Consider the following 21,693-nt stretch of genomic DNA (forward strand, 5'->3'; position numbering starts at 1 on the left):
ATTACAAATTTAACTAAAGTGATTTAATTTAGTTAAAACCCACAGCATGTAATTTGAAACTGCAATAGTAGATAGTGTTGCTATGCATTTTTATTAAACTCTGCAGTCATAAAACAGGCATCTTAGTATCTTTCTTGTACATCTTTAGTATTTCTTAGAGTAAACAACATATAGCTTAAATTAGATGATGAGAAATATGTATGTTTTTTTTTTCTAATTTTCAAGTGACTTTAAGTCAAGTTTAGGTCAAATTCATATTTAAAGAGGTTGTTACCCCAACTGAGCTGTGTGTATGTAATTATATGTATGAGACACATTTTAGGTATTGAGCAGCTTTAAATCTTGTACAAAGACAGGTATACTAAACTGTTTCTTTGGGATTCATTCTAATTCATAGCTTCTTATGTTTTTCTGACATTTTTACAACATGTCCAAGCTGTTTGTATGAGGGTGAACAGGCTGAAGACGGAAAGATTACTCATGTAAACTGTGACCGGACACTGGTTTTGGCTGATGTTGCAATTTTGAAACTGGGATGGCGACATCATTGTTAGGTGTGTCTTAACTGGTAGTTTCATTTCACACAAATCTCAGATAATACCAATTCAGCACTGTATTTTAGCGTTTGTGATTAAAGCTCAAGCGGTCTTGTGAAAGCGGTGTAAGTAAAGTGTACTAGATGCTTTTTTACCTTTTGGTGCAAAGAAAATGTAGAAAATGGTTCGGATCTTGTTTATGAATTTGTCAGAGCTGACATTTGCACTGTGTTTAATATAGGACAAGCCTTATCCCAAAATATCCTAAATCTATATCACAGACACTAAGAATTCATTAATTAAGTTCAAGTTATTTATCATTTTCAGGTTCATACTTGTATTTTCAGTTTCCACAAAAACATATTTACATGCATTAATGTTCAAAAACTTTTATTTTTACACTGCTTGTACTCATATTTTGTCGGAGCACTCTGTTTTAGCACCTGTCTTTTTAGTTTAGTTTGTAACATTCTGCAGTGTGTAGCAGACTGTACGCATGTCTCTGTGGGTGAGCTTTGACACTTTCATCGTTTTTATATAACACCTATACCTGCTTTATATTAAAAAGAAAGAAAAGAAAAATAATATCGAAACATAAATGGTGCACGCTAAAATAAGGGATGGAATATAGCGTAAATAAGATACAATAGATAGTAATTGCAAATTAATAAACTGAATCTAAAGAGAATGTAGTAAATCTATATACAGAATTACAAGCATAACTATATACATATATAGTTTGTGTTGTCATTTATTTTTATGACCTTCCACGAACAAAATATAAAAAATTCAAGTAGTGGGGCCTGAGTTTGTACCCACACAGCGGTTGTGTGTAGCGTTGGTTTTTTTCCCACATGACGTGAACGCAGCATCAGATGATGAGAGCGGGTCATCAGCTGCAGACAGTCAGGTGTGGTCGGCGGGGAGACATTCCGACCGGAGCGGTGATTTAGCGGACTCCACCGGAACAAAAACAACGTCAACCGCGGGTCCGTAAACATGACCCAGTGACCGAGTACCAGCAACAGACACGTAACCAAAGTAAGTTTTATTTATCTGTTCGTTTGTAAAAATGTCTCATTCCAAGTTTCGCCGAGGAGTGAGAAGTTTTCTGACGTCTTGGTGTTTGGAGCACGTCAGTGGCAGGCCGGGGTCAGGCCCAGACACCGTCACTCCAGACTTAATAACAAATCTGCGAGTTTTAGAGTCGCTTGACTTCTTTGCAGCGAGTTGCATCTTATTAAGCACGAATTTTCATTTTCTTGAATTGTCACGGTCTCGTTGCTACTCCGGTTAAAGAAGTCCGTGTTAAAATTTAGGAAAATTTCACTTAACTTTAATTCGCTGTTTCACACTGCTCAGGCAATACCACCAACGATGTAACGTTAGCTAACGTTATGTTAGTCAGTAGTAGCCAAAACCAAGGTGACAATGAACTTGTTTGACGCAAAAACAAACCCACATTTGTGCTCTTAATGTGTGCCGAATTGAAAAACGTCTCTGTCGTTACTCACACATCCATATAACCAATTTAAAGGGTTAGCCTAGCCTCAATAAACTCTCTTAACGAAAAGTATAAGATTTTCCAAGGAAGCTTGGCGTAACATTCCCAGAACGTGTCCAACAAGATGAACTGTTGTTCACACACAACCCTTGCTTTAACGGCTCAACTACAACCAGATTAATAAACATTAGTCTCACGGCAGCAGGTCTTTCACAGCAGAAAAACATCTATGTAGTGTCGACCTTTTATTAAACCAGCGCTGTTTTGGATTTTTATTCGTTTTCAACACGGCCCGCAGCCGTCATTGTTGTCAGTTCGTGTTCGTAGGATTTTACGCCAAACTACGTTCAAAATCTTTGTCAAAAATCTTCTTGTCTATTGGCAAGTGCTTGTACCCCATAATTAATTAATTAAGACTCTTATTCTCAAACGATAAGAGTCATACTACAATTCGTCATCTCCAGATATGAAATGATGTACTGAAGTAAACATTTAGTAAATTATTTTCTGTACTCCACACAGTGTTGATGCAAATTCTGTTTGGGGGATTCAAACTAAGCCTAAATGACTCATGACCAAATCGTTTATTACGGCGTTTTCATCTTTGCTGGTATACAAATAATCATTTAATTACAAGCTTTTGAAGCGACGGGCAGCGTTATTTTCCTGGCATGCAAAACATAACGCACTGGAGCTAGAATTGCTCGCATTAGCAAAGTCCCACAGATTACTTTCAAAGGCAGCGGCAGCCTTTCCTGTTTTCATGGAAAACTGCCCCAACGTCAGCCAGCCATACTCCACTGTTTTAACATGACGTCCCTGTCCAGCCTTTAGTGCTAGCCATGCAAAAGCAATGACAGCTGGACAGACAGCGAGCTTTCATTGGTGCTACCTAGCTGTTCCCAGCTAAGTCATGGCAGAGACGGTTTAGAAGAGCATCTTTAGTTATAGGATGGGGGTGGATAAAGCAGGATGAGGAAGTTATATTTAGTGACTCAGCTGTTGTTTGAGGAGCTGGGAGGGAGGTAAGGAGGGGCACACAATGCATACAGCAATAAAAAAATAACCGATAAGCTAAGTGGCAGATGACTTAGTAGTAGACTAAGTATTTAGATCCTTTACTGAAGTCAAAGTAGCCTATTAATACTATAATGTGAACATATTCCAAGTAAAAGTCCTGCATTTACTTGAGTAAAAGTAGGCAAGTATTATCAGCTAGATCTATTTAAAGTACTAAAAGTAAAACTAGTTATTGTACAGTAAAATGTTCCTTGTCAGTGTTTGACTGTTATATATCATATATATATATTTTTTGATTAATACTACTGTTGCATTATAATGTGTAAGTTGCATATTACAGCTGTGGATGTTTAAGGCTGTGCTCATATTAACCACTTTATGTACTGTCAGGTAGTTTAATCTACAGCAGTGCATTATATTCTATAAGATCATAATATGTTTGCAGCGTGGCTGTCCTGTGAGGATGTCAGAAAAACAGACTTTTTCAGCTTTGTCATGATGCATTTTCCAGCTGATCCAAGAGGGTTTTTAGAGATTTAATTCAGCTTAAGAAGAAGGAGAATTTTCTCAGTTAGAAAGGGACAAAACATTCAAAATCAACATATCTGGAAGGTACATGGTTTTCAGTGGACAGGATGGGAATGAAAAACTAATCTGCAAAGTAGCTAAAGCTTCTCAGTAAATGTAGGGGAGTAAAAAGTACATCATCTATCTCTGAGATGTAGAGGAGCAGAGGCATAAAGTCTCATGACTTGGAAATATTCAAGTAAAGTACATGTATTTCAAATTTGTGCTGAAAGGTTCAATATGTATATAGGATTTATCGGAATCTAGTGGTATAGAGTTTCAGATTGCAATCAACTGAAACTTGTGTGCCAAGCATTGAGAATAATGATGATGGTCGACACAAAAATGTAAATAGTCTTATCTAGAGCCAGTGTTTTTATATGTCCATTCTGGGCTACTGTAGAAGACCAACTCCATATTTAGATATATATGGCTCATTCTAAGTTAACGAAAACACAGCAATTCCTATTTTTTTTATTTTAAATCAAGGAAAAAGTAGTCTTGAATATCATACACTATTTCTGCCAATCGATGCACTAAATCCTATACACTGGGCTTTAAGTACAGTACTTTACTAAATGTACTTAGTTACAGTTGACCACTGCACAGTGGTTAGTCTGATTGTTGTGTTTTCTTTTAACCCCTTTATTATTTTCCTCTTTCTTTGTTTAGCACCTTGTTAAACCTGGGCTAAAGAGAAGCAAGAAGTGAAAACCCTCCTAATGTCATGAAACAGGGAACAGTTGACTTTTCACCCAACCACCAGAGGAACTGAAGTGAAGATAAGGGATCAGCTTAAAGGAACCTCAGCATATGTAACCACTACTGAACTGCAGCCAAAAAGAGGAACATCTCAGTTTCTTGCTCCTTTATAAAAAGGGATGGTGTTAATGAGTGAGCAGTGGAGGAGTTCAGGGCAATAACTGGATTTATGATCAGCTGTCAAGTCACCTGCACATTTGGCTGCCAGAGCAATAACCACATAATGCCAAATTCCACTATTTTGGAGCCTTTCCAGTGTTTACATGCATAGACCTCTGTGAAGACGTTTCCTTAAATGTGGGACTGCATCCAAAGGAGAAACGAAGGAGTGTCCACATTGCACTGACACAACTGTGAACGTTCAAAAAATCAATGAGTGGTCACAAGTTGGAAATCCCCTCCTGGAGTGTCACTGGGTGGAACTGGAACCAAGGTGGAACCACGTGGCAGCTCTCGGCCATCAAGCATGAATCATAAATGCAGAAATCATCAGAAACACTGCTGCCTGCTGTGGTTTCAATGTGAATCCAAAACGAATGATGTGAACATCTGAACTGAAACTCTTAAGGATAAACCAAAACTTAAAGTTGCAGAAATTCAACTGGAATGTGCTCTTATTGGCACAAGGATCCCTACAACTTTTGGACAAACTCTTGTGCTACACTGAGCTCGTAGCATTGGAAGGAAGAAAAACACAACCACTGGGGAGATCAGGAATCAACTCTCTTCTATGAAACTGATTTTACTTGGAAATACAGTGAGAAGCCTTCCAAATGGCAGGGAAGGACTACAATCATCTCTTTAAGCTGCTCATCATTGGAGACTCCAGTTAGTGCATCAGTTCATTCAATATTAATCTGAAATCAAATCATGTAGTTTATTGAGTCCCAGAAGTCACTAATGGCAATATTAGGTGACTTATAAGTGAATATATGTAGTCAGTAGTTGGCATGCTTAGGAAGCCCAAAATTCAACATTTAAATTGATTGACTTTTAATCAACTGGTAACAATATAGGTGAAACTAGTAAAAATAGAAGTAGCTTTTTATTGAAATAATATCAAGTACATGAGATCTCTGTCTCTTTTTAATCTTGTTGCATACTAGTTTGTAGGAAAATTAAAAGTGCACGTTAAACATTGCCCAAACCTGCAGAGTTTTTACACAAAAAAGAAACTTAGCCTGACCATTCCAGATCAGACATTATGACTTGTTACAGTAGGAAGTGCACTGGTTTCACTTGTCTTTGCCATGGAGAAATGTCCTCTGTGAAAATGGTTTGCATGGCTCAGCACTCCCCTCAGTTTTGGAACCACTGTTTTAAAGTTGGAGTGCGAGACTTTTAAGGCCCACTCACACCAAACCAACATCAGAAATCAAGTGGCATTGAAAGCCCCAAGCTGCTTTGCCTCACCTCGCTGTGTCTCTGCCAAAAAATGGCACATGAACAAAACAAACGGACAGCCAACTAGCACGTACAGTATGTTCTGCACCTGCATGAGAGGAAATACTCCTCCATACTAGCAGACGGCGGTCATCTGTACTCATCATTCATAAAGAGAAACTGGAAGACTGCCTTGATGCTAGTTAGCCAGTTAGCATATTAACAACACAATCCAATGTTGAAAGAACAAAGCATATTTACACAGGGCAGTGAACAACAACAGCACAGTTTTACACACCAGTTTTAAAGGGGTGACACAAATTGATGCAAAACTTGTCATCCAGTGGAGTTCTGCTGCTCAAACTACAGGCTGTACTTCCACATTTTCCTAATGCCTGCCTTCAAGATTCAGACCTGCCTTGGACTGAAATCCAATCAAACTAAAAAACGATCAGAGAATACAGATTATAGAATCAAGATTATGTTACTACACTGCCTATTTCTAGCCTTAAATGTTCTTGGAAACAAATTTCAGTGCCATTTTTAGCTATAATAGCATGAGTTTTTGAACAGAAAGTGGGGGCCATACTGCTTCCTTCACAGTGAATATGAAAGATGAAAATCAGAGATTAAATGATAAAAGCAGCGCTGATCAAATATAAACCAGAATTCTGTCACTGCATTGCAAATTTCTCACTTCAAATGTTCTCAGAAAAATGTTTTAGCTTAACGTTGAACTTTCATACAAGATTGTTTCTTGTTGGCTGGCTGCCTTTGTTTCACATGTACAAGTTCGCATTACATCAGCCACCAGTGGGAGCGTTTATCGCTCTGATGTGGTGTTATGTATTCTGGTAGTTGTAGGTTTTCCTTCTCTTGAGGAACAATCTCTTTTTTTCCTTATTTCTCTGGTCATGTGGCAGAAATTTCAAGAGTATTTGCGTCTTTCTACTGCATAGACATCCTAATTTTATAAGAAGGCCATTTTTCCAGCAGTGAAATACCTCTGAAAGTAATGATAGGGGTACATATTTGAGATGAATTTCCAATTTCTGTATCTTCTGAATTACACAAAACTAAGACATTAAGACATCAAAACTAGTTTTAGTAAGGAAACTGGTCTGAATTTGATCAGCACGTGTTTTCCGTTACTAATTTTGTCAAATTTAAATATACTTAAAGAGCTGAGTTTATATGAATACGTAAGGTGGTGAAGATGGTTATATGAACACGCTTTGTTCATATATGTTGTATCAGCAACCAAAGCTCGGTTTATTACAGTGACTGTGCCATTCACGGACAGCTGTCCTCAGCTCCAACACTTCTGGAAGTCACAAAGTGTGTGTCTGACTCGGTGAACTCTCTGATTAAGAAATGCCCCGCAAGGGTTCAGACCAGTTTCAAACCACCTACTGGCTGACTGTCTAAACAAAGCATTAACTGCTTCATATTTCAAAGCAGCTGTGTGCTTGTTTAAGCGAGTTTCAAACTGCACAAACTTCAGACTAGCTTCAAAGTGGGTTAAACATCACTGCTTTGGAATATTGAAATAAGCCGTACTGCTTTGATATCAGATGTAGTCACTGCTGTTTTCTGGGCAAGTGAGTTGCCTGCTCTGAGCTTAGACATTTTTTTAATTCTATCAATGTGATTTGTTTATGCTGATACAGATTCTTTCTTTTTTTTTAATTCTGGCTTTGATTTTTGTCTTTAGTTGACTATGAGAAGTCACAAAACATCCGATTATTTTGGAACATGGGCCACTTCCCACTGGTTTTTACATAATTTATAAGATCTAGCATTAGGTTATTCTGTATAATTGTAAATATGATTTGGAACATAAAAAAATCTGTGCTTTTAGACCAAGAGCAAATTATTTTTTGTACAGTTATTCGATTGTATTGCATCAATCTGAGCATTTGGTGTCCACAATATTGTACTCACTACATGTGTGTTTTAACAGCCAGTGAGCAGTGGTGTAGATGGAAGCTCAGTAGCTCTTTTTTCCCCATCTAAGTTGATACCCTGCATTTGAATGGAAGAATTCAGTTGTGTCAGATGCTATCAGATGCCACTGGCGTGTAGTAGTGCCATACCTCTAAATATTTTATTGGCATCTCAACACGTGGAACTGCTGACTCAGTAAATATACTGCCCTGGACTTCACTGTACCACCAACTGTCATAGCCGCTGCAGTAGTGGGCTAATCAAACGTCTCATAAAATGGAAGAATGCTTGCCATGATTGGCTGCAAGCATAACCATACAAATAGTCATTTCCAGTTGCTACAGCATCACAACAGTTGGTATTGTTTTCACCTGGTGTGTGTGTTTGTTTGTCATCATGGCATAATCTGTTCCTGGTGACATCTGTTGTAACGGGAACTACCACAAAAGCCCTCTTGTGTTTTTTTACCAGGTGTTTTAGGTCTGTCTATCAGTCTTTCTGTGGAAAGATTTTGTGAACAGGATTACTTTGCAAATGTGCATGGTGCAGTCACGAAACTTTACAGGTGTGTAGTTAAGATCACAGTGAAGGCCAGGTTCAATGATAGGTTAGGTCCAGGAAAAGGAGCTGGAAGTATTGATGTAGGAAGTCAGGAAGGGGCTGTTCTCTACATCTGGGCACAAGAAGGCCTTGTTTGACTTCAGACGTTTCGATACTACTTGAAACTGGGTTACTTTTTGCAATGCCTTAGAGGTATCAAACACCGTACCCAGCCCTACTCATACATTTGGAAATGGTTCCAAGTCAGGACTTGTTCCTATTACTCAACCCTGTTCAGGGCTTTGTTTTACCTTTTTACTCTAGAGGATTTATTTATATGCAGGTGAATTCCCAGTGATAATATCATCAGGCTTTTATGTTCCTGTAGAGAACAATTTTGAAAAGTTTCCTTGAAGAGTATGTCTGGAAATATTTCCTAATAACCCCAGCGTCATCTTTATCATAAGAAAAAAATACAGCTCCATCTGTTTAACTTTTGAATGGTCAGGGTGCACTTTTACCCGTTAAAAGCATTCAGTGTCTGGTAGTCAGAGAGTTACAGTTTTCAGTTTCTGATGGTTCGCATAAGTTTTGTTGTTATTCTGGCTTAACTGGGTTTGCTTAGCCTTGTTTTTAAAAATATGTAACAGTATTTACTGATATGTATTAATATTTTCTTACAAAATTCTTGGACTCGTCAGGCAGCCTGTTAGTGGTAGTTGTTTTGACAATTTTTGGACTCTATAGTAATGTAGATCAAATGTGATATTGTCATATATCAGGAGATTTCAGTGCAATTTGATTTTAATAGCACCATTACTTAAATATTTTTGTTGCATTTTTACATGCAGAAATGATCCATGTAGCAAATGCAAGAAATCTGTGCTTCTGGACTTGTATTTTCCTCTTTAGTTACACAGAAATTGTATTGGGTTGTTTTTGGGTTTATGGGTAAAACATGGTCATGGTTGAGTTACTACCACTTTATTCTGGTTTGTCAGGTCTCTTTTGACAAGTTTCCACTGGTTCTCTTTGGGCAATTTTCTGCAGATTATTTAGGACAGTTTTTTAAGGATAGCAGTTTCTCTTTAATCACTTATTTGTCTCTGGTAGGATTTCAACCTTTGCCCTAATTTTTGCTTTGTTTCACTTTTGTTATCCTGCCCTTATCCTGCATATTTTATGACATGCCTGGAAGAAGTCTGTCACTCGGGACTTTCTGATAGTAAACCTACAGTAAATATACAGTAACTGGCTTGCCTGTTCCTCATTGGTCACTTTCATTTCTCAGTTATTTGCTTGTTAATTTGGTCTCTCTGATCTGTCTCTCTCTCTCTCAGATGTGGGGAAAAGCAGTCTTCTGCTACGCTTTGCAGACAACTCTTTCTCTGGTGAGTTACCAAAGTTTGTTGCAAGTCAAATGACTCCAGAGTGACACACATAGTCTTCTTCGAGGCAGGAAGGAAAAGTATTTTATCAAGTCAACTCATCTTATCACCTGAAGAGTTACGCAGAGCTGTCCTAACCTGCTCAGACAACATGCTGACATTGTGAGGGAAGGATGGGCACACAAAACATAGAACCTTTGATTTCCTTAAACATATTTATGAGATTAAATTATCTGACATACAAAGCTATGTCCATTTGAAAGATAGCATGTTTCTTGCAATTTCCAGCAAAATCCATTGCATACCTCACAGATGCTTAAAGTGGCAATGAAGTCCGACTGTTGTGTTGCCTCACATCGACCAAAAAGTTGCTCTTGAACACAGTGCAAAGACTACAGCTAACGGCCTACTAGCACTTGTGTTCTGTGCATATGTCAGAGGAAATAATTTTCCAAAGCAGCAGGCGGCAGTAGCATATTTTCATTATTCACAAAGGGAATCTGGAAGACTGACAGGACAAATTTCAGAACACAGCCTTATGTTAAAAGAACAAATGATATTTACTGTGTGGTAACATACAATAACATCAACAGTTATGAACTGGTTCTGTTAAAGAGTTCATGGACAAAAAACATAATCTTACCTTGTACAACAAGCAGGGTTCCCACAGTCATCAGTCATGGAAAACCTGGAAGAGTCATGGAATTTTAAAATCATGTTTTCCAGGCCCAGAAAAGTCATGGAATTAGTAAAAATCAATTTAAAGATTTGGAAAAGTTATGTAAATTTTGTTTTGTGCACTGTGTAATGAAATTGTTCCAGTACTCTTCCATGGATTGTGTTCCAAGTAATTTAACATAACAGAAAATGTATTTTCTGTAGCTGTTGATGTGACGTTGCTCTAAATTTGACATTTTATTTACTGTCATATACGTTTCTCCATTTTTCCATTCCATCGTGTGTGTCAGCTACCTGAAATTTTTGAGTAGAATTTGAATCTAATACGTTTGAAAAAAGCAGTGAAAGTGGGACAAGAAAAAAAAAAGTTATTAAAAAAGTAATTGAAAAGTTTAGAAATTTTGTGTTAGAACTCTAAACACATGTGTGTTAATCTCACGCCAGCTGGACTTAAGTCGTTTGTTTGCTTTCCTCACTTTTGTTTCTCTTTGCGTGCACTGAGCTGAACTGCCAATCAGAGGGATTTCTCTCACCGATGGGCTCTGCTGGCTCCAGTGCCAATTCAACATGCTGGATCAAATGAAAAACGTTCAACAAGTGTGTGAACAGTGTGGGAACACTGGGGGACACGTCCCAAAACCTCAGGCAGCAGACACACCAAGCTATTGGCTGGTGTTCATTGTCAAGCCATTAGTGAGCTTCTGTTTTCATGAGTTTTCATGGTGTTTTCCTGCACCGTTGTTACTTGTCAGCCTTTAGCGGCTGCTTGGTCGATTCAGCATGTTGTCGGAACCGGCAGAGTGACATCGCTCTGACTGGCAGTTCAGTTCTGTACACAAAGAGAAATGGAAGTTAGAATGTAAACAAACTTTTTAAATCAAGAGGGCCTGAGGTTCAAACAAACTCATGAAGTTTATTTTTCAGCCAATGAGCTCTTTATCAGAAACGGTTTGTAATTGATTGTATTATTGTTTGCTATTTGAATTGGTCAAACCACAAAAATGATGTCCCACATTGGGAAAAAAAGGAAGCATATTTCCTTATATATATCTGTGCTTTCAAGATGTAGCTACAAGATCTCACCTTGTTTGTGTTAATCCTGATCTGATGTAAATGCTTTTATCTGCTGTCTTCATCATGATGCTTACTTTTGATGCATGCAGGTCATGTTCCTGCACACAGATACAGTACAGGGTTATTGTGCTGTCTTTTTTTCTGATTTTTGTTGGTCCGCTGGTCTGCAGGCAGCTACATCACCACCATCGGCGTGGACTTTAAGATCCGGACAGTAGAAATCGATGGAGAGCGGGTTAAGCTGCAGATCTGGGACACAGCGGGCCAGGAGAGATTCAGAACCATCACATCAACGTAATTATCTCCAGACCAAAGCTGGTTTTATGTTCAGGAATTCTCCTCACTTTGACTGTAACCTGATGGCATATCACATGATTAATTCTGTTCCATCTTTCTCTCTCCAGCTACTACAGAAACACACATGGTGTCATTATAGTTTACGACGTGACAAACCCAGAGTCGTTTGTAAATGTTAAGAGGTGGTTAAATGAAATCTCCCAGAACTGTGACAACGTCTGCAAGATCCTGGGTGAGTCAGCTGCGTTACTGTTTAGAAGAATTCTGTGTTTCATGTTAAACATTCAGAGCGGCACATTTATTGGTTAAACAGTCTCATTGCTTCTGTGTGGCAGCTCTGGTGCAGGGACTTTTTATTATCCAGGAACCAAAATTAGAACAAGGTTTCTGTGGTTGAATAAAAATGAGTTTGAAAAAAAACTCTTTTTTTTTTTTTTCAAAAAAACAAGGTGTACACATTATATACTTAACAGGATAATGTGTTGTTGGTTTAGTTGGGCTTTTCCTGCATTTTGATGGAAATGATAAAAGGTTGAAATTGTTCCAGTTCTTAAAGAAAGTGGAAATAAAGGTAATTTTTCCTGCTCACTCCAACAGTGGGAAACAAAAATGACGACCCTGCCAGGAAACAGGTGGATACCCAGGATGCTGTGCGTTTTGGGGAGTCGATGGGGGTTCGGGTGTTTGAGACCAGTGCCAAAGAGAACATAAACGTAGAAGAGGTAACCCTAAAAGTCATCCAGGTTTTATTTGATATTTCAGAGTTTCATTCTGTTTATCAGATAATGTAACTGAGGTATAGATATATGTATAGATACTACATGATTTCTTTTTGTACAATTTTAGGGCTGCAATTAATAGTATATTCCAACATGTCCACTTTTCAAGCCCAAAAAGTTTTCTTCTTATGAATATTTTTTTAATAAAAGACTTAAAACACATAGTGAGTATTCAAATTTTAGATGTTATTATAGCCATTATACTTTAAAAATGACCTAAACAAATACTTTAGTTGCAGATTAAAGATGCGGTCAGGGATTTTAATACAATGCGCTTTTTGTCAAATCCAGCAAATGTAATCTCAGAATCTGTTTTTTTGTCCATTCTGTGTTTGCACTGAAAAAAAAATCCGGTGTTCATACACAGTCTACTAAATACTATTCCAGCCAAATAGCAACAGAAGGTGTTTGTGATCGTTAAGATAACAGAGGAGAAGAGGAAAAATCATTAGGTGGGTTTCCATTCAAGTTGCACAAATTTAAATTGCAAATACGAAATATGCCAAATGGAAAAACGTCAATTTTGGAAAGCTCCCATTTAAGTTTCTATGCTTGCATGAGATGGTATTTAAAAAAAGCCATATTTTGCAAAACTGCAATTGAAGTAGTAGGGACTGGCTCCCTCTGACATGATGCAGTAGGCGCCACAAGAGGTGTTACTGCATCACATAACTCTTTAAAAGTTAAGCCAATCATCCCGAAGGGGCTTGCCATTGCAATATTGCTCACGTAACACGCCTAAGTTGCCTTCGATTGAAAATAATGACAATGTGCGGTGGCTGCATTAGAAATAACCCTGCTAATGTTTTGAACATCCATCACCATGCTTCTTGGAATGTTATCGCGAGAGGAGAAGTTGCATAACATCACCTAATGGAAACAGACATCTCGCAGTTGTATGTTATCATATTTGAAAATAGTACTTAATTTTTGCACAAATCTGTAATGAAACCTACATAGTGATGTCCAAAGAGAAAGGCAGTGGGTACCCACTGCCTTAAATCTGTCACATGCTAACATGCTTACCTCTATGGTGCGTTATCTTCCTCCAGAATCGCTGACCCCACCTTTAAATTTCTGTCAATTTACTAATTGATGAATCCACCAATTGTTTTCCAGTCACTTTGAAGACTCAGTTTTGAATGTTGCTTTGTTCAGATGTTTATGGCCTTCACCCACATGGTGCTCCGGGCCAAGAAGCAGAGCCAGAACAGAGCCGAGAGGGAACGAGAGCGGGAGAAGGACACCGTCAATATCAACGCGCAAAGGGACAGAGATCGCAGGAAGAGAGGGAAGAAATGCTGCTGAGCCCCAAAACAGACTGCACAACCACTCATCGCTTACACAAAAAGCATTTAAAAACGATTGGGAAAATGTGCCTTAGGAGATAAAATGTTTCAGTTCTGTGTTTCAAACTGCAGATGTGAATGTTCGAAACTATGCCGGTCACTATTTACTACGCCAAGTTACAACCCAAGAGGCCGCAGGTCATTGAGGTCGGTTGTGAATGGAACTGAGGCAGAGGGAATTACAGTCTGTCAGCACTGACTGCATGGAGCAGCTTGGAGGTTACGTGAGTTAAAGGATCGTTTTTGTGGTGTTGTTTTTAGCCCATTTACTACAAATCAAATTTTAAAATGCAGCCTGTAGTTTTGTTTGATTGTTGCTCTTCTGGCAGTGGGGCTTAATGATGGAAAGTTTGATGGGTTCCCTCCAAGATATCTCTGCAGCTAACTGCCCATAATACCATGAAAATTCCTTTTTTAACATTCATGCTCCCCAGAGGATGAATCCTCATATTTTCACTGACCCTTGGACTTGTCATTGGTGCACAAAGATGAGAAATCTATTGTGACAGTTTGCCATAAAATTTAGAGCACATTCACATTCATCTTTAATATTGATTAATCATTTTTTAGCCCAACTAGCTACTATAAAGTTCTAAGAAAAGGCTAAAATATTAGTGTGTTTATTACTGGACTGCAGCTAGCAGTCTTTTTAATAATCTGTTAACTGGCTGATTATTTTCTTGATTAATCATTTTATCTATAAAACATAAGTGTAAAATGTCCGTCACAATTTCCAAAAGGAAATAAGGTGATGCCGTCTGTTTTGTGTTACCAGCAGCTCTAAACCCAAAAACATCTCAGGCAAGATATTTCAAGTATAGTTTCCACAAGTTTATGAAATGTTGTGTTGACATTCATGCTTGCCTGGGGAAGAATCGTAATTGTTTAGGCAATCTCCAATCTTTCCTTCGCTGCCAACTTTAAACTTTCCATTTGAACACAAAGAAAATATTTAGATTTATTGGGCATATGCCATGAAATTTATTGACCCTCTTCTTCCCAAAATGATGAACTATTTGACTCTATATGACTCTATCTATGACTCTTTCTTTAGTGCCATTCTCTTGGCAAACAAAACATTTTTAGCCCATCTCTGTTGTATTTGTATTACGGAGTCAGAACAACTCTGCTGCCTTTAGGGCCTGCTGTCTTGCTGAAGTGCGTTTTTTCCCGCTGTGCAAGCTTAAACATGAGATCTGGTTTAAGGCAATCCATCACAGACAGTCATGCAAAAGTGAAAAGTCTGCTCTTCATTTCCACAAATAGCTAACATAACTGAAAGTCAGCGCAGACGTGATGTAAATTAGCCTACGTTTTAAGTCACTGCAAGATGATTTCAATATTTTAGTAACACAAATAGAAAACATTTGATGCCTGAAAGGTTGACAAAAACACAACAATCTGCTTTGAATCATGGTGGTGAGATATTAACTGTACATGACTGTGGTAAATGAGCTAAAACGTACAAAAACTCTGCTATGGTCCTTTAACTTTGCACTAGTGAACCACTGTTATGTGCCGATGTTTTTGTTTTTGTTTATCTTAATACAGTGAACATGTTTTACCACTGAAAGGGAACTTGTTGCAGTTGTTACTGAATTGTAACTGTAACACACTAACTGGTGTGATGAGTGCAGTCCAATGTCTGTATGCCTTATTTCAGTTAAAATAAGGCCAGTAATAATTCAAGACTACAAAATGTGTGTAACCTCGACCCAGTACAAGCCCCAAAATGTTCAAGTCATAGGTATGTTTTTTTTTAATATAAATATCTGTTGCCTAGCAAATGTGTCCAAATGCAAATAAAGCAATAAATCCAGTCACTGTTTGTGTCTGAAAATATTTCATACTAAACCTTAAGGTGGAAATTAATGTAAAATTCAAAAATAAAAAAATAAGGGCATCAAAAAGCAGTGGAAACTGCCTCTCAAAACGAAATCAAAATTTAACACCTTCTACCTTGCATTTTAAAGTTGGATTTTTTATGTAAGGTGTCTTAAAGTTGGAAAAATAGTTTTTCCCCACTTTTTTCCCACGTCATACTAAATGCATTTACATGATGTACTGACTGAGTTTAAAGCTGTAGTTGATAACTTTTATCGAATTTTTTTTTCATATTTGTTGTAACATCCAGACATCCAGACAGTAGCACGTCTCAGATTATCTCCAATAATCAATAATAATAATTATTATTATTTGCAAGAATCAACTGCGACTTAAGTTCAATAACTAATCAGAGCCGATAAGTCTCAAACACAGCTTTCAATCATGTCAATCACTGCTCATGAACTGCGGTCAGAGTAGGCAGCGCGACCAAATATGAATCAAGATTCTGTCACTACAATGTCATTTTCTTGCCCCAAATGTTTTCAGAAACATAATTTAGGGGACTGTTTAGACTTCCTTATAATACATCCATGGTTTGGAAAGATTGTGACCTGGCAGCCATATTGAAAAGAATCGAGCCACAATCAAGCACCGCCCAACTCAGAGGAGCAACTATACTCGACCTGGGACTTGATAGCCCAAATTCATCACGTGTTTCTTGTGACTTCTGTCCCACCCATGGTCTCCCTAACCCTTCCCTTCCCTAACCCACAGAGACCAAAATTTCCATCACTGTCAGGAAGTTGCTCCTGTCATCTGTTCATACAGCAATTTCAAAGGGATTCAAATGCTGAAAAAGCAAAATGTTAGGGGAAACTGTGGCTTAGGAGAAAAAAGGATAAATGCGATGTGTCCCTGGTTAACTTAGTTCAGACAAACACACAGGAGACTAGGGATACATGATAATATTGGCATATCACCAGTATCAGCATATACTGGCTTTAAAATAAAACATCGGAATTGGCCATAATGCGGATCTCTGCATGTTATTTTTAAACCTTTAAATTTTTTTTCAGTTGACAAAGTAAACAGGTACAAAACATCAACCCTAAATTGAGTTTTTGCACAATGAGTGAAATATTACAGACATTGAACAGCCTTGTTATGTCTCCATCTGCTGCTGGGCCTTCACGATAAGAGAATGTGTAATATGACTTAAATTCCATGATAGAAGACACTTGATAATAACTAAAATTAATTGGGGATAAAAGTAGATATATTGGTATTGGTTATTGGCCAAAATGAGTTGTTATATATTGGCATATTGGATATGACATCTTTTACATCCCTACAGGAGATTCATGAAATTTAATTAATAAGCCAAAATAATAATAATAATTTAAAAAAAGTAATTTTATCTCACTCAACACAGGAGACGCCTTACTGTCATATCAATATTTGATTCAACTCATCGTTTCCCAAACCTCCAGCACCACTTGTCCTGCATATTTTGGATCTATCTGTGCTGCAACACAGCTGGATTAAATGATGTACCGATTATTAAGCAGCTATAGGAGTTAATAGCGATTTAAATTAGCTGTGTTGGAGCAGGGAGAGATCTAACATACAGGAGAAGTGGTGCTGGAGGAGAGGTTTGGAAAATGCAGGTTTAAGTAATGCTACCTTTTGCGTTCAGCTGATTTATATATTTATTTCATATTCTACTTAATTGTATTTTCTTATTTTTTCGCGTTTTAAAGACAAGACAAGCAAAATGCATTTCAGAGGGATGTGTGCGCGCACGCGTGTAGTGCGCATGTGCACGTAAGTGTTTGTGTGTGTGCGCCATGGCGTGCGCGCGGGCTCTCTGTGACGCGGTTAAAATGTGTGACGTATGTTCCATCTTGACGTCATAAAGTCGCGTTCCATCCATCATTCCGTCAGCTGCTCCCTCAGTGAACCTGCCAAAGTTACACAGCTGGTAACCACTGCTTCACACTTCAGAAACAATCTACGAGAACGTCTCATCCAATAGTGAAGGTAAATATTTGTTCCTGTCCGGAAACAAACACAGAGTAGAGTAAACAGAGCAAAAGTTCTCTGTGGTTTTTGTTATTGAGTATTTACATATGCAAAGTTTTTGGTAAATCATGTTCAGTGTGTGTGAAAGATTTGATATATGTGTGTATATGTAAATAGCACTTGACAAAATATAAATAGTCATAACCATTAATTCAGTTTTGTGCATCTCCTACAATACTATAAAGTTTCTAATTGTGCAAAGAAAACAAGAAAATCAAATCACTGATTGAATTTAGGGCTGGGCAATACATTGATATGGAGATATGAGACTAGATATTGTCTTAGATTTTGGATATCATAATGCAAGTGTATTTCCCTGTTTTTAAAGGTTGAATTACAGTGATGTAATGACATTTTCTGAAATTACTATTTTGGCTAATCTTTTTGTCTGCAGCCACTCAGTCATTGTAGCCACATTACTGACAATTATTTATTAAAATCTCATGCAAATAATTTGTGAAAACACCAATAGTCAACCTTACAATATCGCTGCAATATCAATAAAAAAAAAACAGATATTGGATTTTCTCCATATTGACCAGTCCTATTTACTTATTCAGGGCCATAACCGGGTTTAGAGTGGGGTTGGGGATAAAAGCCCTTAAATATCAAAGCAAAAGATACTTGTATGACTATGTTGAAGATATACATCAATCTTAATTCACAAAATGAACATGGTTGACCGGTTGATTCACCACGAACTACAACCTCAAAAATGACCGTAAAGTCAAATCAACACACCACTGACGCAGAATTATTTTTAGCTCCTGTGTGTCTGAAGTTTAAAACACTGACATGCACTGGGTTGATTCTGATGGAAGAAGTCTTACAATTAGAGATGTAACAGTTTAAAATGTATGACAAAACTTGTGTTGGCAAGTGACTAACCCCCTCCTCTGCTGTCTCGTTTTGTTTACAGTCATGCCACGAAGGAGCTCACGTTTGGAATTGGCAGGATACTATAATAGTGAGGGAAAGCCCACAGTAGCCTACAAGGAGACCATACAAAGGTAAGATAGCGTGTGCATGTCACGGTTTTACTGTATATGTATGTTTTGTATGTGTGAAACACACTTATTTGACTTCATTACACATCTTCAAAGCTTTCAGTCGTTGCTCACACATTTCTCATTATAAACAGGTTTTACAGAAGATGTAGAACCCGACCAAAGACAGAGGCCATCGACAACAGCAAAAACGACAACACAAGCTACAGTGCCAACACTAGTTACAGCACCACGCCGATGACCAGCTACAGCGCCACCACCAGCACCAGCTACAGTGCCACCCCCAGCACCAGCTACAGTGCCACCCCCAGCACCAGCTACAGTGCCACCACCAAAACCAGCTACAGTGCCACCCCCAGCACCAGCTACAGTGCCACCACCAGCACCAGCTACAGTGCCACCACCAGCACCAGCTACAACACCATCCCCATCTCCAGCTACAGCGCCACCACCACCACCACCAGCACCAGCTACAGTACTAGCCACAAATACAGAAACGCTGGCAGCAACAACAGCTCCAGCCAGAGCTCCAGCCCCAGGACCATCAGCAGAAACACAGACAGCGACAGAGACAGCAACAGCAGGGTTCCTAGTGTTTTTAGACTTAGGAATTTTGCTCTTCTGCTGCTCGTACTTCCTCTGTGTTTTGGTAAGCAAACTCTCCTTCCACAAACAATCAAATCCAATTCATCAGCTTGTGTTTTATAGACTGTCTGCCTTTGAATAAAACATCACTGACCTGTTTATCCTATGCTTTGTTTTTCTCTGTATATCAGGAGTGGCCTACTTCATCCCTGCCCTGAGCCGTCACTTCCTGGATTCAGGACGGTCTGAGTCGCCGGTCTCGCCCACCAACGAGAACAAGGTATGACCCACAGTAGCAACTTGGCTTATTTTATCATAAATCCTTCTTTTCAATCTTCCTGAGCATCCATAAACACAATCATGGTCCAAAGATGTTTTGAACATGCACCATTAAATTCATCTTTCACTTACAGGAAGCAAGGTACGACGCAGGATATGACGCAGGATACGACATCGCGAAGCACCTGAGAGAGCTGCAGGACGAGCTGCGGAGGTTGAGGAACCACATGGTTCCAGCAGCAGACACCTTGCCCAACTTTGCTCTGGAGTCTCTTGGTGAGACATCTAAACCACCCTGATCAATTTTCATTTGTCAGATTGTAACTTGCACATGTGCTTTTTAATTTTGAGATGGATTTCTCAGTTTCTTTGTGGTTGTTTTTGTGTGCAGGTGCTTGTGTTATACCAGATCGGTCCTCAGAAACGTACCAGACTCGGACGGGATACTTGAGGATTTTTGGGATACCTGTTTGGAAACTCCCATTAAGCCCAAGGACAGTTATTCAGGTAGGAACTGCAAATACAGAACACATCGCCATGTGGTGTGGCTATATGATATGATGGTTTGGATTATTTATACATACAGTATACCCAGTGTTGGGAAGTTTACTTGTGACATGTAAAAGGTTACAGATTACCCTGTTAGAAATGTAACAAGTAATTAACTGATTACATTGGATTACTTTTTGATTACTTTTCTCACAAAATGTTTTAAACAGGGCACTAAAGCTGAAAATACCTAACAACATTAGCGCATAAATGTGCTCAAATTTGTGTCAGCGGCTTTGCTGACCTGTGTTGTCCAAAAATATGTCAATAGAAGGCATTCCTGAACCGCAAAAAGATGTAAAGCAACAGAACGAATATTTTATTCAACATATAAACTTTTTACTGGAAAGATTTTGTTTTTCATATGTAACCACCAACATTTCATTAGTAACTTTAATTTAATGACATATTTTTTTCCCAGGAACTGTAACTTGTTACAGTAATATTTATTTTGTCATTGAATTACTGTAAGTAGTTACTCTCCAGCACTGAACATGCAGTCTAAACTCTCTTTCTGTCTTCAGGGATGCTCATGTCTGGTTCCAGGACAGTGCTGGCCTTTTGCAGGAGGGCGTGGACATTTGGTCATCGCCCTGTCTTATCCAGTCACCATCAGCCACGTCACACTGGGTCACGTTTCCAAGGCTGTAACCCCAACTGGCTCAGTTTCCAGCGCCCCCCAAAAGTTTTCTGTCTACGTAAGTCACATATTTCAAATTCTCTTCACCGCAGATGTCCTTTTTTTTCACTTTCTCATACACAGAGAACAAAAAGATGTTCAATTGTATTCGTTTCTTTGTCTATTTTAGGGCATGAAGACTTTGGATGATGAAGGAGATCTGCTAGGAACCTTTGACTATGATCAGGACGGGGACCAAGTTCAGACTTTTAAAATACCAGTAAGTACTATGGCATAAAATGAAATACTTTCTTCAAAAAAATTCACTCACAATCTAATATATTGTTGGAGTTAGAGGTTTTCTGTCTTTATCATACACATTATATCCTCTATTTCCCATCCTCTCCCTCCTTTTTGACCGCCAAACTAACGTTCTGTTCATTTTTCTTCTCTCAGGATCATGTCAAAGGTGTCTTCAGCCACGTGAAGCTCCAAGTGGAGAGCAACTGGGGCCATCCTGACTTCACGTGCCTGTACAACTTCAGGGTCCATGGGAAGCTGGCGGACTGACGGACATGTGGAGCAGAAGGAGGACCATCGTCTGGGTGCAGAGGCGGATAAGTATTCTTTTACAGGTTGATAAGATTGTCACCATCTGTGAATAAATAGGTTTAATTGAATTCTGAGCAAATTAGTTAGATTTCTTTCAAAAACATGGGGAGAAGGCACTGGGGAACTTAAAAAGACATGGCCCAGAAATTAGCCACAAATTAGTTAAAGGGTTCGGGGTGACCTCTAGCTCACTGGGTAGGTTGTGCGCCCCATTTGCCTCAGGCTTTGAGTCCGGCCTGTGGCCCTTTGTGGCGTGTTATTCCCCCTTCTTGTCACCTTTTACTAATATCTTGCAATTTGTGGGACATC

General features: G+C 38.6%; 1 protein-coding gene across 1 annotated transcript; it reads left to right on the plus strand.

Annotated features, from left to right (window-relative positions):
* Positions 1-1,434: 1,434 nt before the first annotated feature.
* si:dkey-16l2.16 (ras-related protein Rab-35) lies at positions 1,435-15,644 on the plus strand. The gene is made up of 7 exons (XM_042504775.1): positions 1,435-1,577; positions 4,300-5,217; positions 9,600-9,650; positions 11,570-11,693; positions 11,804-11,928; positions 12,294-12,418; positions 13,634-15,644. Exons 2-7 carry the CDS (start codon positions 5,163-5,165, stop codon positions 13,781-13,783), a joined length of 630 nt encoding a protein of 209 aa, XP_042360709.1. The 5' UTR covers positions 1,435-1,577; positions 4,300-5,162; the 3' UTR covers positions 13,784-15,644.
* The last annotated feature ends 6,049 nt before the right edge of the window (positions 15,645-21,693 follow it).

This window comes from Plectropomus leopardus, chromosome 17 (assembly GCF_008729295.1).
Source record: "Plectropomus leopardus isolate mb chromosome 17, YSFRI_Pleo_2.0, whole genome shotgun sequence".
NCBI classification, from domain to species: Eukaryota; Metazoa; Chordata; class Actinopteri; order Perciformes; family Serranidae; genus Plectropomus; species Plectropomus leopardus.

Excerpts from the sequence above, each read along its gene's own strand:
- si:dkey-16l2.16 (XM_042504775.1), top strand. The coding sequence starts at position 5,163 with ATGGCAGGGAAGGACTACAATCATCTCTTTAAGCTGCTCATCATTGGA. Across the intron at positions 5,218-9,599 it reads GCTCATCATTGGAGACTCCA|ATGTGGGGAAAAGCAGTCTT; the intron begins GTTAGTGCATCA and ends TCTCTCTCTCAG. Across the intron at positions 9,651-11,569 it reads TGCAGACAACTCTTTCTCTG|GCAGCTACATCACCACCATC; the intron begins GTGAGTTACCAA and ends GCTGGTCTGCAG.